The 13,986-nt window shown below is 45.6% G+C and overlaps 1 protein-coding gene across 3 annotated transcripts in view; it reads right to left on the reverse strand.

Annotated features, from left to right (window-relative positions):
- Positions 1 to 598, reverse strand: part of DSP (desmoplakin) — a 38,891-nt gene extending 38,293 nt beyond the window's left edge. For all 3 annotated transcript variants that reach the window (XM_058040176.1, XM_058040167.1, XM_058040159.1), the window contains exon 1: positions 390 to 598. In XM_058040176.1, coding sequence (XP_057896159.1) covers positions 390 to 598 — 209 coding nt within the window. The remainder of the gene's footprint in view (positions 1 to 389) is intronic.
- Between the last annotated feature and the right edge of the window lie 13,388 nt (positions 599 to 13,986).

Raw genomic sequence — 13,986 nt, forward strand, 5'->3', positions numbered from 1 at the left:
GAAGGCAGAGCCTGGGTGTACGGGGTACAAAGCAATTCCCTTGAGTTCAGCTTGTTTTGCGTCACTGAGCAAAGCAGGGGTTTATCAGCACAGAACAGTTGGGTCAATAGAGCCAGCACCGACCCATTTACAGCCCTCAGTGCAAACGGGAGACATCGCTGCTTTTAGTCCTGCTACTCTCTTCAAGGAGAGTCACCACTAGAAGTGTTTTTTTTTACAAGTTCTTCGCTTGCATTTAAAAGCCTTTTAGAGAAGTTAAGACGCCTCAGGGAGGAACAGCAAAAGGAAACTTGCGAGCTCGCACATCTAGGGAATCCCACCGCGAGCGGGCTCACGGCAGCTGTCCAGGGCGGCCCCGAGGGAGCGGGACCGGCAGGACCCGCACCTACCCGTATCCATCGGAGGCGTAGTCCCCCCCGTAGGTCTTCTGGTAGTAGTAGGTCTTGTGGGAGGTGTGCGTGTGGGTGCCGCCGCCGCCGCCGCCGCCGCCGCCCCCGACATGGGAGCTCATCTCGTAGCGCAGGTCGGTGCCCGACTCGGCCCGGGCCATGCGGCCCAGCGTGTTGATGCGCGGGTGGGAGCCGCCGTTGATGCTCATGGCGGCGGGGGAGCGGCAAAGCGACGGGGACACCGAGCCGCACCCGACGGCACGAAAAGCATTCACGGCCGGCAGCGCCCGCCGCCGAGCCGCCGCTCCCTCGCGGTGCGCCGGGGAAGGGCCGGGGAAGGGCCGGGAGGCGGCGGTGCGGCGGCCCGCAGGTGAGGCAGGGCAGGAGCGCGGAGCGGAGCCGGGCGGGCGGCGAGGGCTGCTGGCGGCGGCGGCAAGAGCAGAGGTCCCGTCCCGTCCCGTCCCCTCCCCGCCGGCGGAGGAAAGGCGAGGCCACACCTTTCCGCGGTGGTTTTAAGCGGCGCTCCTGGGCGTGGGGCCGCGCCTCTCCTGCGCCTCCTCGGCGGCCGCCCCGGGCTCGGCCGCGGCCCCGGCCCCCGCCCCGCCGCGCTGCCGCTCCCCGGTGGCCGCCCGGCCTCCGTCACCGCCGCACCGGTGTTCGCGGCACCTCTCCCCGTGCGTGTGCCGCCCTCGGGAGTCGCCAGCCGAGGTTGGAGTCCGCTGGAAACTCCCGACCTGTGTCTGCCCTGTGTCTGCGGGCTGGGCTCCGAAGCCGCGGAGCACGGAGCGGCTGGTCCGAGGGCTGGGAGCGCTGCGGGGAGGATGGACAGGGCCAGGGTGCCCTCGACGCCGAACACCTCCGTGCCTCTCCGGAAAGAACCCGGCGCCTGAGCAAGGCAGCGCTGGGTAAATCGGCACCATTCCGTCGACAATGGGTCTGCTCCACTGGCAGCTGCCCTCTGCCCTGCGCAGCACAGGGTGTTGATACACGTCGGGAAAACGATGTGTGTGTTTCATCAATTCCAAAATACACATTCAGGAGGGCTTTGGGCACTCCAAGCCCAGAGCATTTCAGAAAATGGGCTGAAATTTGTGCCCCAGTGCATGAAATGTTGGACTGGTGCTATGCTCTGACTGCATTTGTTCTGAGAAAGAAGATAGGGAGAAACAGGCATTTAAACTTGTCTTTTCTCCTCAGATTTTCTTGATTCCTGCCTTCCAGTGCTGTGAAAGTTGTGTTTAACTTTCAAATAGGCCATATCTTAGGAGACAAAGTCATTTTAACACATCCATGCCGGTACAGGGTGTTGGCAAAGGCATTTGCTGTCAGATGCCCAGAGGGGCCTTTGCTGCCAGGCAGTGACCATCGGATTAGTCTCAAGTGAGCACCAATTCTTAGCTAGTTTCAGTGGCACTGCCTCAGCTGGTCTGGCCACTTGTCCATGGTGTTGGAAAATGAAGATGGCCAGTTTTTAAGAAGCAGTAGTCACTCATGAATAACTGTGCCAGGCTTTTCTGAAGTACTCCTGAGGCTTCCATCCCATGTGCAGTACCTGAGCCAGCCATATCACCCACCTGATGCTCTGTGACAGCAACCTGCTGGAACATTTTAAAATTTGTGTAGCAGCCCATACCAGGCATAAATTCTTGAACCTGTTTCTGTCTTTTCTGCACTCCTCATTTTCCTGCTATTTTAAACCCAAGTGATAGGTCATGGGACAGTAAGTAAGAACTAGATAAACCTATCAAAGGACAAGACTTCCGAAACTATTCAAGAGAAAACTGAACTTATGCAGTTTTCCTGAGCACCACTGAAACTGCTGAAGGTCTGTGGGAGCACCATGGCACAGGGCACGTGAGAACCTGCCCTGCTGCTGGAGGTGATGGGCAAAGTGTGGCACAGAGGAGCCATAAGAGCTCCTCCAAGCAAACGTGGGGTTGCTTGGTCCTGAAGAGCATCCTGGTGGCACTGCCCGGAGCTGTAAAGAGCGCTACGAAGAGGCAGAATGCAAGATGGCTTATTATATGTGAAGTCATGCAGGGACTTTTATATTGTAATATATATGCTGTATTATATGTAACACGAATCACTGCATATGAGTGAATATATATATATATGTATACAGGCATACTTATATATTTGGGTATATATGTGGATTTGGGATGCTGTTTTGAATACAGATTACATCTGCACGATTGGATGGTTTGACATTACATTTCAAAGCAGTAAGGGAGCAGAATACAAAATGAGGATGAGTAAGAAAAACAAATATAGAGGCTTAATGCTGTAAAGAAGGAAGGAAAAAAGTAGAAAACAGACGTGGAATAGGCAGGAAATGCCAAATGAGGGAAACTTGAACTTTGTGCTTTGACACTCCAGTCCAAACTTTTTGAAACGTAAATACAGAATTAGTACCACAAATATACATAAAAGTCAAATTTTTGCATGGTGGTATATCAAGCCAGGCATTTGTATTCAGCCATACAAACATGAAACTTTTTTTTTTTTCCCAGCAAGCCCCTTTGAAAGCGGTCCATTTATATTTCTGCACAGTTAGGGATCCAAAAGTATTACACCGACTTGAGGTTCTTGCTGAGTTTTAGCACCACCTCCCATCAGCCCCACCCTTCAGCTTGGGCTGGTGTGCCAGCTCAGTGAGACACACCATTATCTGTGATGGAGGCAGCGTGTGTGAGATACACCCAGAGGCCTGGATGAGTCACTGCTACCTGGACACGCAGAAAAATCCTTAAATACATTAATAATGACTGGGTTCTGGTGGTCCCACTTGCACAATTAGCCCCACTGAAATGACAGTGAGAGGATAAGACTGAGATGATACTGTAAGCAGCACAGTTCTCCTATCTCAGATGTTTTTATAGAGAGAGAAATGAAACAAATAAATTTGCTGAAGTAGTCAATGTTTCTTGGGTGTTTACCCTAGCTGGACTCAGTTACCTTGAAGAAGTCACATAGATATTGCTTGAAATTCATCTAAATGCATGAAAATATCAGCATAACAGCTGGATGATCCCACTTAAATCTTGCTCCACTACTCCTGGAAAGGCCCAGTCCTGACGTACCTAAGGCCGCATCCTAAGTTCCTTGTTTTTCTTTGGTATCAGAGAGTTTTTGAGTGCAAATGGCCAGTTAACTGCAAACTGCAGTCTCACGGTGTCCCTCCCTCATGGTGTCCCTCCCCATGGCAGCGGGATTGGAAGTCGCTGACCTTTAGAGTGCCTTCCCACTCAAACCAAACCATGACTGTATGATTTTCCCTCCAGGGAAAACTACATGCAGGACTGGATAAAATGCAGTAATTTGGAGTTTATAGTTCATCTCCCTTAGCAGAGTTCTGTCTCCTAAGGTAAGGATCTGTTAAAATTGTGCAGATCTTAGGAGCCCCTCTTTCAGCAAGTTAGTCTAAAGGAGGTACAACATTCCCCACAGGCACCTGAACCCAAGCTAGAGCTGGGGCCCATGCTGCAGCCCTGTTTCCTGGTGTGCCTCCCTTAGAATTGCAGACACCGTGAGGATATCAGGAGGCAGCAGTTCCAAAGAGGCAAAATGTCAGCAGCTGATGACTGCTTCAGTAAACAGAGGGAGTCTCCTTTATACATAATATTACTACTAGGCCTATCTCTTTAGTTTTAATAAAAGGCTCCTTTCCAACCCCAAATGGTGGACCCAAAAGCCCTATTTTAGGCTTAGGCTTCTGATAATGGATCTTCACTCAGGACACTACCTGAACTGAACTTAACATGCTGTGTTGGTCCCTGTCTATACCAGGGAAACCTCTGTATTTTATCTTAAGAACTGAATTCCCAGGGGCACACTGAAATTCCCCTCAATGGTTTGTTAATTCATTGCTGTTGGCAATAGTTGCCAGCCTCTCCTATTTCACGTGGCTTCTTCTGAGCTTATTTAATGGCATCCTCTCTTTAATGCCCTCCTTGCCTGGATAGAAACCAAATAAATTTAAAGTAGCTGAAACACATTGATAACCAGTGACATCTGACATTCAAAGTGCAAATCTGAATTTGACTTGGTAACTGATTTCCATTATGGTAGCTTGCAAAAAAACCAGCTCTGGCCTTCCAAACACATCAAATCATCCAGGTAAACCAGTGTGTGACACTTGTGTTCCTAACTCCTACAGCTTTGGGCAGTAAGGACAAGTTTGCACGTGCAAGCCACTAATCTGGTGATGTGCCTTTGTCAGGTGCTCGATATGCACCACCCTGCTGTGCAGGGGCTGCCTGGGAAGAGGCAGCTTGGGCTGAGTGGCAGCATCCTCAAAGTCCATGTTTGTGATGATGTGAGAGTCAGTCCTGAGTATTTCCACTTCCTCCCTTTCCTCAGGCAGAATTCTCCCCAGAAAAATCACAGTCAACACTCCAGAGTCTGAGCTGCTCTATGCACATGAAAAGAGGCTGGTGCAACTAGGAAGACCCCTGAGCAACATAAGGCATGGTCCAAAATGTCATTAATAACAAGCTGAGAGGTCTCAGACAACTTATTCAGCTGTATCCCTGTCATGGGGAAGATATACCTTAAATGCACTCAAATGGTTTCTAATTGTGGGCAGGTTTACAGGGCCCTGCAGCAAAATGCACTTTAAAATGTAGATATGCTCCACTGGATGTTTGGAGAGTTTTTGGAGGGCAGGGTACGATTGATACAAGGTGCTCCCTGTGAGCCTGTGTCCAGTCCAGTCCAGGACTGCCTGCCAAAAGCTGTCATTCCCAGCTTCCTAAACAGCCACTGTGCTCCTTTCAGACAATCCCTGGAATAATACCACCTCCCACCCCAGTCTCTGGCAGGGTTTAAAAAAAAAGCCTTTGAATTCATCAAGAGGAATGAAGCTTAGGACTGCACAATTCCTTCTATACCATGCAAAAGTAGAGGGTGTGGTAAGGGATGTGTCAGCCTTGCCAAACCTGACTGACTACTCAGACAAAAAGTTTCAGGATGACTCCCTCTTCAGCTCCAGGTGGAGGAGACCAGCAAGGGACATTGTTTTCCCAGCATGGTCCTACTGTGACCCACAGAGCATGCACACAATATTTCTACACAGCTCCTCATTTCATGCTGCTGCAAGTAGAGCATTCAAACAGTGACTGTACAACGTAAAATATTTAATGTTACATTATTATGGTTCCTTTAAAGTCTCACTTCACCATTCTGTTTCTTTCACCAACACCTGGTGATATTTGCTAGAGCTTGAGAAGTTAACATATCTCAAGATTCCTAAAAGTGCTGAGAGCAGTACAAAGCTATTTCTGACTAATTATTCTTCAGTATTTGGACAAAATCTTGGATCAAGCAACACCCCTTGTATGCAAAATGCATTCATTAATGAATTATTTTAATAAAATATGAACTTTTGGCAAGGTGCATCTACCCCTCGTTATTCATACAGTTTGATAATTGGTGTTAGATACTACAGAGTTGTTCAACCACACAGCACAAGGTGAGAAGTAGGACATCTCTCAAGTTCTCAAGGGATCTTTACATTGGGGGTGCTCTAATTAGCACCCAGGTGTCTTCAAGCCCAAGGGGATAAGGAGCACCATGATTTTATTGACACCCATCCCTTTCTTCTGCTTGTGCATTCTTTGAAATGGAAGTGAAGGATCAAATGGGAGCCTCTACGGTTGCCTTGTAGACACCCAGGGTTCCCCCTCATTAGAGCAAATCTTCCATCAGCAAGGTTGCACATCGTAACAGATATTTGTCATCCCAACATCTCAAATAACTGGGTTATGGCACTGTCCTGAGGCACTGATAGCCTTATTAAAATGTTACCACCATAATTTAAAATACTTTGTAAGAGGGAATGCCAGATCAGAGCAGTTATAAAGGTTCCAAGCATCTTTACCAACTTAATGGAGAAGGAAAGGGTAGAACTTTAAAAAATATTTTTATGCACATCTCCCCTATGCTGAACTTTTATGGTATATACAAGACTATGGAGGATAATAGAGAATTGGATCTAATATATGTAAAGGAATGCAAATTAACTCACTTTGCACTAGTTTTTGCAAGCAGACCTGTCATTTCATGTTGAATTTGTGGGTCATACCACAACTGCTTTGATAACAACCAGGGAAAGTAAAGATTCATTTCTTTACTGTGCCAGAAGTTCTGCTTCTCACAGCTGAGGAGTGGAGGTGTCATCCTTAAAGGAATATTTTGTTCTCCGAAGCCCTAAGGCTACGGAGGGCAATTTATCTTCTGGTAGGATTGGAAACCTCCTTACCAAGATACCTTCTGTACAAATTCCAGATGTTATCAGAGTGTTGTGTGCTCCAGCTGTGCATGCTTGTACACCCAGCCAACAAGAGCTCACCACACCAAAGGGACCTTGCACTACTTGGCAAAGGCAGCTTTAAGAACTGATGGGTGCAAAAAAGCCTTTTCAAATAAATAACTTCTGAAATTGACTTCAGAAAGTTTCCTAAGAGTCCTTTTTATTCTCATCATTCAACAGGGGATTTTGTTACTATCAAGTTCACAGTACAATGAGAAAAGAAAGGAAAAAGAGGCAGCCTTCTCTCTCACATGCCCCCCTTAACTCTCTAATGACAAATTCAGATGTGAGAAGTTAAGTCAGCCTCTCTCCTCCCTCCAGCTGAGTCATGTTGAAATGGGAGCTCTTTCATTCCAGCTGTACTTTCCTCCATTATAAAAGTACAACCATTGCTAGAACTCATTCAAACCTTAAGCATTTCTCGTCAGAGGGACCAGGGGCAAGGCAGCCACTGGGGATCATGAAACATCTGTGATTTCCACAGCTTTCAAGATGTGGCAATGTAAATGCAGAAGCGTTCTCCAGTCTAGACCAAATTCCAGTGCTGCATAAGTTTTTCTCAGACTTGCAATATTCTCCTCCTTCTCCTCCTCCTCACTTATTGCTGTAGTTCTGCTGCTCAGCATTCAGGAGATGCTGTGCTTTGCTTCTTGCCCCCAAACACCTACACGAGCCTTGTAGTTCAAATAGCAGAATCAATTGCATTTATTTTCCTGCCTTCTCATTCTCTGCTCCATGTAATTATAAAAGTCTGATAAAGAGACCAGAGAATTAAAGTTCTAATATGATGAGATGCTAAAGAAGCTACTTTGCATCAGTGTTTTCTTCCCAGCTCTCCATCTGATTTGGATGTGTGGGTATCTGCGATATCTTCTCTATGTAAGTAGGTCTGAGTAAGATATGTAGGAAATAAAGTTATTGTTTTATTTCTTCTTTTTCTGTTTAGATCCACTTTTGTGCAAGGGTGATTTAGCTCCCTTTAGGAAACATCAGCTGTTTCCATAAAAATGCTAATTTTTTGCATGATTAGCAGCATGAGGATCAGCAAGGCTGGCGTCAATGTTGAGTTTGCATGGTCTGAGGTAGCAGAGGGGCTGCAGGGTGGCTTCTATGGGAAGCTGCCAGAAGTTTCCCCAGAACCAGTGCCAGACAGCTCCAGGACAGACCCATCATTGGCCAAGACTGAGTTAATCAGGAGTGATAGTAACACTTCTGTGATAACATATTTAAGAAGGAAAAAAAGGTTATTTCAGAAATAATTTGCAGCCAGAGAAGAGCAGAGTTAGAATAGGTGAGAGGAACAGCCTTAAAGACACCAAGGTCAGTGAAGAAGGAGCAGGAGGAGGTGTTCCAGGAGCTGAAATTCCCCTGGAGCCTGGGGTGAAGACCACAGGGAGACAGCTGTATTTCTGCAGCTCATGGAGGACCATGGGGATGCACAGACCCACCTGTGTTTTAAAGATTTATTTTACTTCTCATTATCCTACTTTGATTTTATTGGTAATAAATTAAATTAATATTCCCAAATTGAGTCTGTTTTGCCTGTGATGGTATTTGGTGAGTCATCCTGGTCCTTATCTCAACTCAAGAACCCTTTGTTCTGTTTTCTCTCCCCTGTCCACTTGTGGAGGGGAATGATAGAATGGCTTTGGTGGGTGCCTGGCATCCAGCCAGAGTCAACTCTCTACAAACAAAATTACTTTGATGGGAAGCAAGGAAGAAAAATTATTACTTTGTGTTAACTTTCTTGGCATAGCTCTGAGCTCCTGTGCTGGCAATGAGGGATTGACAGTTTTATTTTTTCTGCATGGATTCCTAGAAAATTACCTCCAAATGGCATTGTAGGAATCCAGATCAGCTCACTGTACAAATGTCTCCTATGCCTTGAGCATAGGTCTGAGTGACCTAAGTGTGCTCAAGTAGGGTTTAAAACATCTGTGAACAGATACTGTAGAACCACTCAATATGAAAGTTGTATGTATGTAATCTACTGTTTACATGATTTCCTTCAATAGAAGCAGAAATTTCACTTGCCCATGCCACTCTGCTAAGTGTAGTATGAGTTTAAATTAAGAACGAGTCCAGTCCTGCTGGTTGCATGACTGGAATGGCCTCACCTCCAGGACAGACTCTAGCCACATCCTTGAAAAAAGTCTTGTCTTCGAGAAAACAATAAAATAATGATTATGAACTGGACTGCTGTGTAGAGCACTGCTCTTTCTTGTGCTTTTGTAGCTAATGCACCTTGTTGATGCAGAGGAAGCACAATCTGGCTCTTCTGGGAGAGGGGTGTGAGCACTCAGGGCTTGCTCCATCTTTCTGTGAGCTGGGCAAAGGGCACATGGGAAGTGGCGCATGGGAAATGAGAGAGACACTGTGCCCAAGGAGAGCTCCTATGCAGAGGTTCTGGGCAGGAGGAGATCTCCTGGCAGGACTCTCATGTGTATTGGACGTATTTGGCTGTGGGGTTTTGCCTGCAGAGCTCAGCAGCAGCCTGTGCTACTGCAAGGAGCTGCTTCACCTCAGCTGCAGGACCTCAGAGCTGTCCTTGTCAAATGTCATGGCATTTAGGCCTGTTGGTCCCTTCCTCCAGCTGCTCTGCAGTTCTGCCCTGACACGTGTCTGTCGCTCTCCTTTGGTGAGTTTTGTGACAGCTGCAGGCCTGATGAAGGTGCACACTGTCTCCGCTTTCACATCACTGACAAAAATATTAAATTGCCCAAATGGATCCCAGAGGAATTCTGCTTATAAAAGCCTCCAGGTAGAATATGAACTCTTTAAGCTCAAAAAGCAAGGCAGTTTTTCAACCACCTACTAATCCACCTGTTCAAACTAGAATGTTCCTGACTAGATAGAAAGGTGCTCTAGGAAATCATATCTAACTAAGTTAAACTCAGGGGAGATAACAACCACTCTTCTTCCCTTATCACACAGAGCAATCAGTTTTGTCAAGCAGGGGAAATTCCCAGTCAGTATTAGGGAAAATAAGTTTACCATGAGGGTAAACACTGGAGCAGGTGCCCAGGGAGGCTAGGGAGTCTCCACCCTGGAGATACTCAAAATCCAGCTGGGCAAGACCCTGAGCAACCTGCTCTACCTGGACCTACTTTGTGGAGGGGTGGGATGGGAGACCTCTAGAGGTCCTGCAAAGCCTGTGTGATCTGATGATCCAGCCTTGGTAAGTCCATGTTGACTATTCCCAATCAACACCTTCTCATTCACATAACAAAGCTTTTACATTTACCACTGTCCCTCAAAAATGTTTGCTAGCAGCATGATCCCACCACACCTACCCTGGAATGTCCCCATTCCAAAGGACATAAATCACCTTTTTTATTATTCAGTAGCATACACACAAATTCTGACAAACTCAGTAGAGACCCTGATACTTCTGCTTTTTGGGTGGACAAAGACAAGGCTTTTCCTAGGGCATGTTTTTTTAAATTTATTTCTGGTTGCTGGATGATAGCAATCAGGAGAAGGTGGAGCTGTCAGCATTGTTGTTATAATGGTAGAATAAGGGACATAGACGTGTCCAAGTGTTAGTGATATTCACATTCAAGCATGCTAAAGCATTAGAGCTGATCATAATTTTGCCAGTAACAATAGGGAGGAAGTACTTTCCAAAGTCTCCCCTGTATTTTTGCATCTCTGAGAGATGCCAAATGATCCAAAAAACTAATGAGATGAGACAACAAAACAGCTATGCTAACATTAGAAATGTAACAAGCAGAAAACAATGCAAAATTCTTATGAGTAAATGGCAAACAAGCTGATTTACAGTTGAAGATTAATGTTCATTGCTCACAACAATATGTTGTAAAACCATTAGACATCATCCTTAGGACACATCCCCACTATCATTGAGGTTTGCTCCCTCCTTCACTCCTGGGCCCCTGATTGTCCACACCACTTATATGTTGGTTTGCCCCCAGGCTTCTACACTGAGAAAATCAATTTTCTCCCCTCCAGAGGGCACAAAATTCCTATATCCCAGCTCCAAGGACACAAGATGCTCCACTGCCTAGGTCAGACTTTTCCTCCCGAGGCGGTCAGGGTTTGCTTCCCAAGCAGACCACGGGTGGTGTAGGCTCGCTCACAGTCTCTCATCACACTGAGACACTCATTTTGCTCTGTTGCTTCATCTGGAGCAGATGAGCAGCTTTCTGCAGGGCTACTGGAAGGCTGCTCCAGGGGAAACTGTGGATACAGTCCTTCAGTGAAATAGTCCACTGTGGGTTTAGCAACAGATCCCCAGGAACATCAGTTCAGGTTTTGTGTATGCTGGCGCTGACTCTGCTCAGTTAAACTTGCTCTGAGCCAATTTTGTGGTAAAAACCCACCCTGTTTCATCTAGAATCCTCATGCTACTAGTAATGAGAGGAATCACCCCTGTAGTAGCAGCAGGAGTTTTCCTTAAAACCGTTTCAGATTTCAAACAAGCATTTCAGATTTCTGTCACAAAACCTGATTTCCTGTGTGTTTGCTGAAGGCTGGATCCTTCATGCATGGAGATGTTGTCCTGCTATGTCTATGAGAGGTCTGTGGGATGCTCTGGCTTAAGATAATACCTATTATATATACAGTATTGCATGCAGAGCTACTTTTAAATAAACACACAAAAAGTCAGACCTAGGGGTTTCCAAGGATTTTCATGTTCTACATTGCTATCATCTCCCTTCTAGCTTCACATGTCCTCAAGAAAATCAAGTTTTGCCTATCAAATTGACTGATGGGTGTATTCTATATACACTACCACATATGTCATACATAACAAGAATAAAAACAAATAAAAACATCCTGCTCCAGAAGAGCGACTGCAATTATTCATTCATTCATTCATTGGTCTGCATTTCCTTCCCCTTAATCCCTTTTTTCTGCAGACTTTGATGAGTTTCCACAGCTGAAAACGCTGTGCAAAATTTACACCAACACACTGAAAAATCCACTGCTGTGTGCCCTTGTTTTTGATGGGAATAGCCCATCGGGGTGCTTGTTCTGACACGCGCGATACGAGTTTTGCACCAGCAAACAAGTTTTTATCTAGCACGCAGAACTTATTCAGAAGGTATTACTTGTGCTGGGACTAGAGGCAGGAATGAGTCACATCTCTTTAATACGCATGAAGTGCCCTGCCCCAAGGAGTGCCTCTGTTTTCCTCCCTTCCCTGTCTCGCGCGCTCTCTCTCAAGCCTTAATTGTCTTGAGTTATAATGCTTTTGAGAAATCGCTCTTAAAATTATGACTCCTGTTAAAGTTAATGAGACATGAACCCCAGCCAGGAGAGCAGGGATAGTTTCATCATTGTTATTCTAGCTGAAACCAGGAGGATTCCCTGACCACAGGAAGTTCAAAGGACCAGCAGCAAAAGGAGGAGATAACCTTTGTTTCCAGAGAACACTGGCTTCACTTGGGATGCCAGCGGATTTATGACGGGAGCTTCGCTCTAATTACCGTTTGGGGTGGAGCCTCTCACAATGATAAACAATAGGGTTTCTACAGGGCTGAAGTTTGTAACAGCACCACGTATTTAGGCACAGGCATGTTGTAGCAACACGCATTCGGTGTATGTTAGAGCCTTCTGTCCCTGGAGCTGGGTATCGCCCTAAAAGAGGAGGTGTTGCCCCATGTGACCCATTTGGGGAAAAAAATATGCTTCACTGAAGTCACATTATTTTAACAAGCAAAATGTAGTCAACTTTACAAATTTACAAAGCCAGAAGACACTTGAATCTGTGACATTTAAGAGAAAAAGGGACCTTAATGTAGACATATTTATCTATATAAAAATAAAGTCAAAGCAAACTAATAACCTAAACCTGCAACAGGACAACAATTATTGTGTACTCAAAAACACCCTGTGGCAGAATTCCCATTGACTTTATTGACTAAATTCTCACCTCACAGATTTTTCTTAAGCTGCTTCAAACATGAAATTAATTTCAAAGTCCTTTCAAAGATGAATAATGCTCTTATTTTTTAAGTGCCAATGGCGTATTTAATGATTTATAAACAGAATGTTCCAGCATTCATACTCCAGAGCCTTTGCCCAGAGGTCAGCAAAGTCTAAGTAAAATACAGCTAGAACAGACTCAGAACAGCATAACAGCTACCTAATATAAACATTGATCATATATGCAGACTTACAAATGTGGAGGTGGATGGAGAAACATTTCTGATGCCGCCGTTTAAAGGGTTCATGCATATACAGATGGTTTTGGAAAAAAGAGAGGAAGGTCATATGACTGTGTGTCAGGATGAAAGCCAGTTCTGTTAGAAGGCACCAAGCTGGGCTCTGTAAACACGTGTGGTCGAGTATGGGCTATGGTCTGGAGGGAATCTGGAGCAGCCTGAGAGCAAGATAAGGGAGGAATGTGTGAGCAGATACAGAGACAGGGGTCAGGAAGGGCACCGCTTGGGAAAGCAAGAGGCTCCAAACTCAGTGCTGAGAGACAGGAAAACCTGGAGAGAGGGGGTGTGAGGGGGCAGTGTGGGACGAAGGTACGTTGACTTCAGCAATAGATGCCCTTAGGATAATACATGATGTGAAGCAAGGACTTACAAAAATACCATTTTGGTTTTTTCCTGCAACTTTTAAATACCAATGATTTCTGTTGAAAGAATACATTTTGTCATTTTTTTAAGGGATTCAAGAAAAAATTTCTGTGTATGAATTGCTGGTCTTACCTCTCCAGACCTGTAGACATTATCTTTCTCTTTAATACTTCAAGAAGAAGAAGGGTCACTTCTTGCAGAAAAGAGCAACACAACATATTTCTGCATACAATATACATGTTTTCTATGAATGCTATAATTTTTTTTTAGCAGAGGGCAGCTTGGCCCTGTATTAAGGATTTACTTCAGTAAAATTGTGGTACAGTGTGAGCCTCGGCAACAAAACCTTGAAAGGCAACATGGAGATTCAGGAGCAATGCAAGCATGGTAGGCACAGGGCTCAAAGTGGACTTTATTGCTGCTCGAAAGCCAGCAAGTTTACAGAGATCCAGGATCCCATGGCTCCCACAGCCTGCAAAAATGCAGCTTGTTCCTCCAGCACAAGAGAGAGGGGAAATTCATCCAGCTGTGGACTGCCAGCCCTGCAATTGCAGGAATCTCAGTTTGCTTCAGGTAAAGGGTATTTTTTCCACACCTTCTTCTCACCTGTGAATGACCTCAGACACCGTCAGAAGGTCAGCAAACCACTACCTTGCAGGAAAACAGCAAACACAATAAATAGGTGGATATGCCAGCACGAGATGGTTGAAGGAGATGTAACAGAGACCAT

This window comes from Melospiza georgiana, chromosome 1 (assembly GCF_028018845.1).
Source record: "Melospiza georgiana isolate bMelGeo1 chromosome 1, bMelGeo1.pri, whole genome shotgun sequence".
Lineage (NCBI taxonomy): Eukaryota > Metazoa > Chordata > Aves > Passeriformes > Passerellidae > Melospiza > Melospiza georgiana.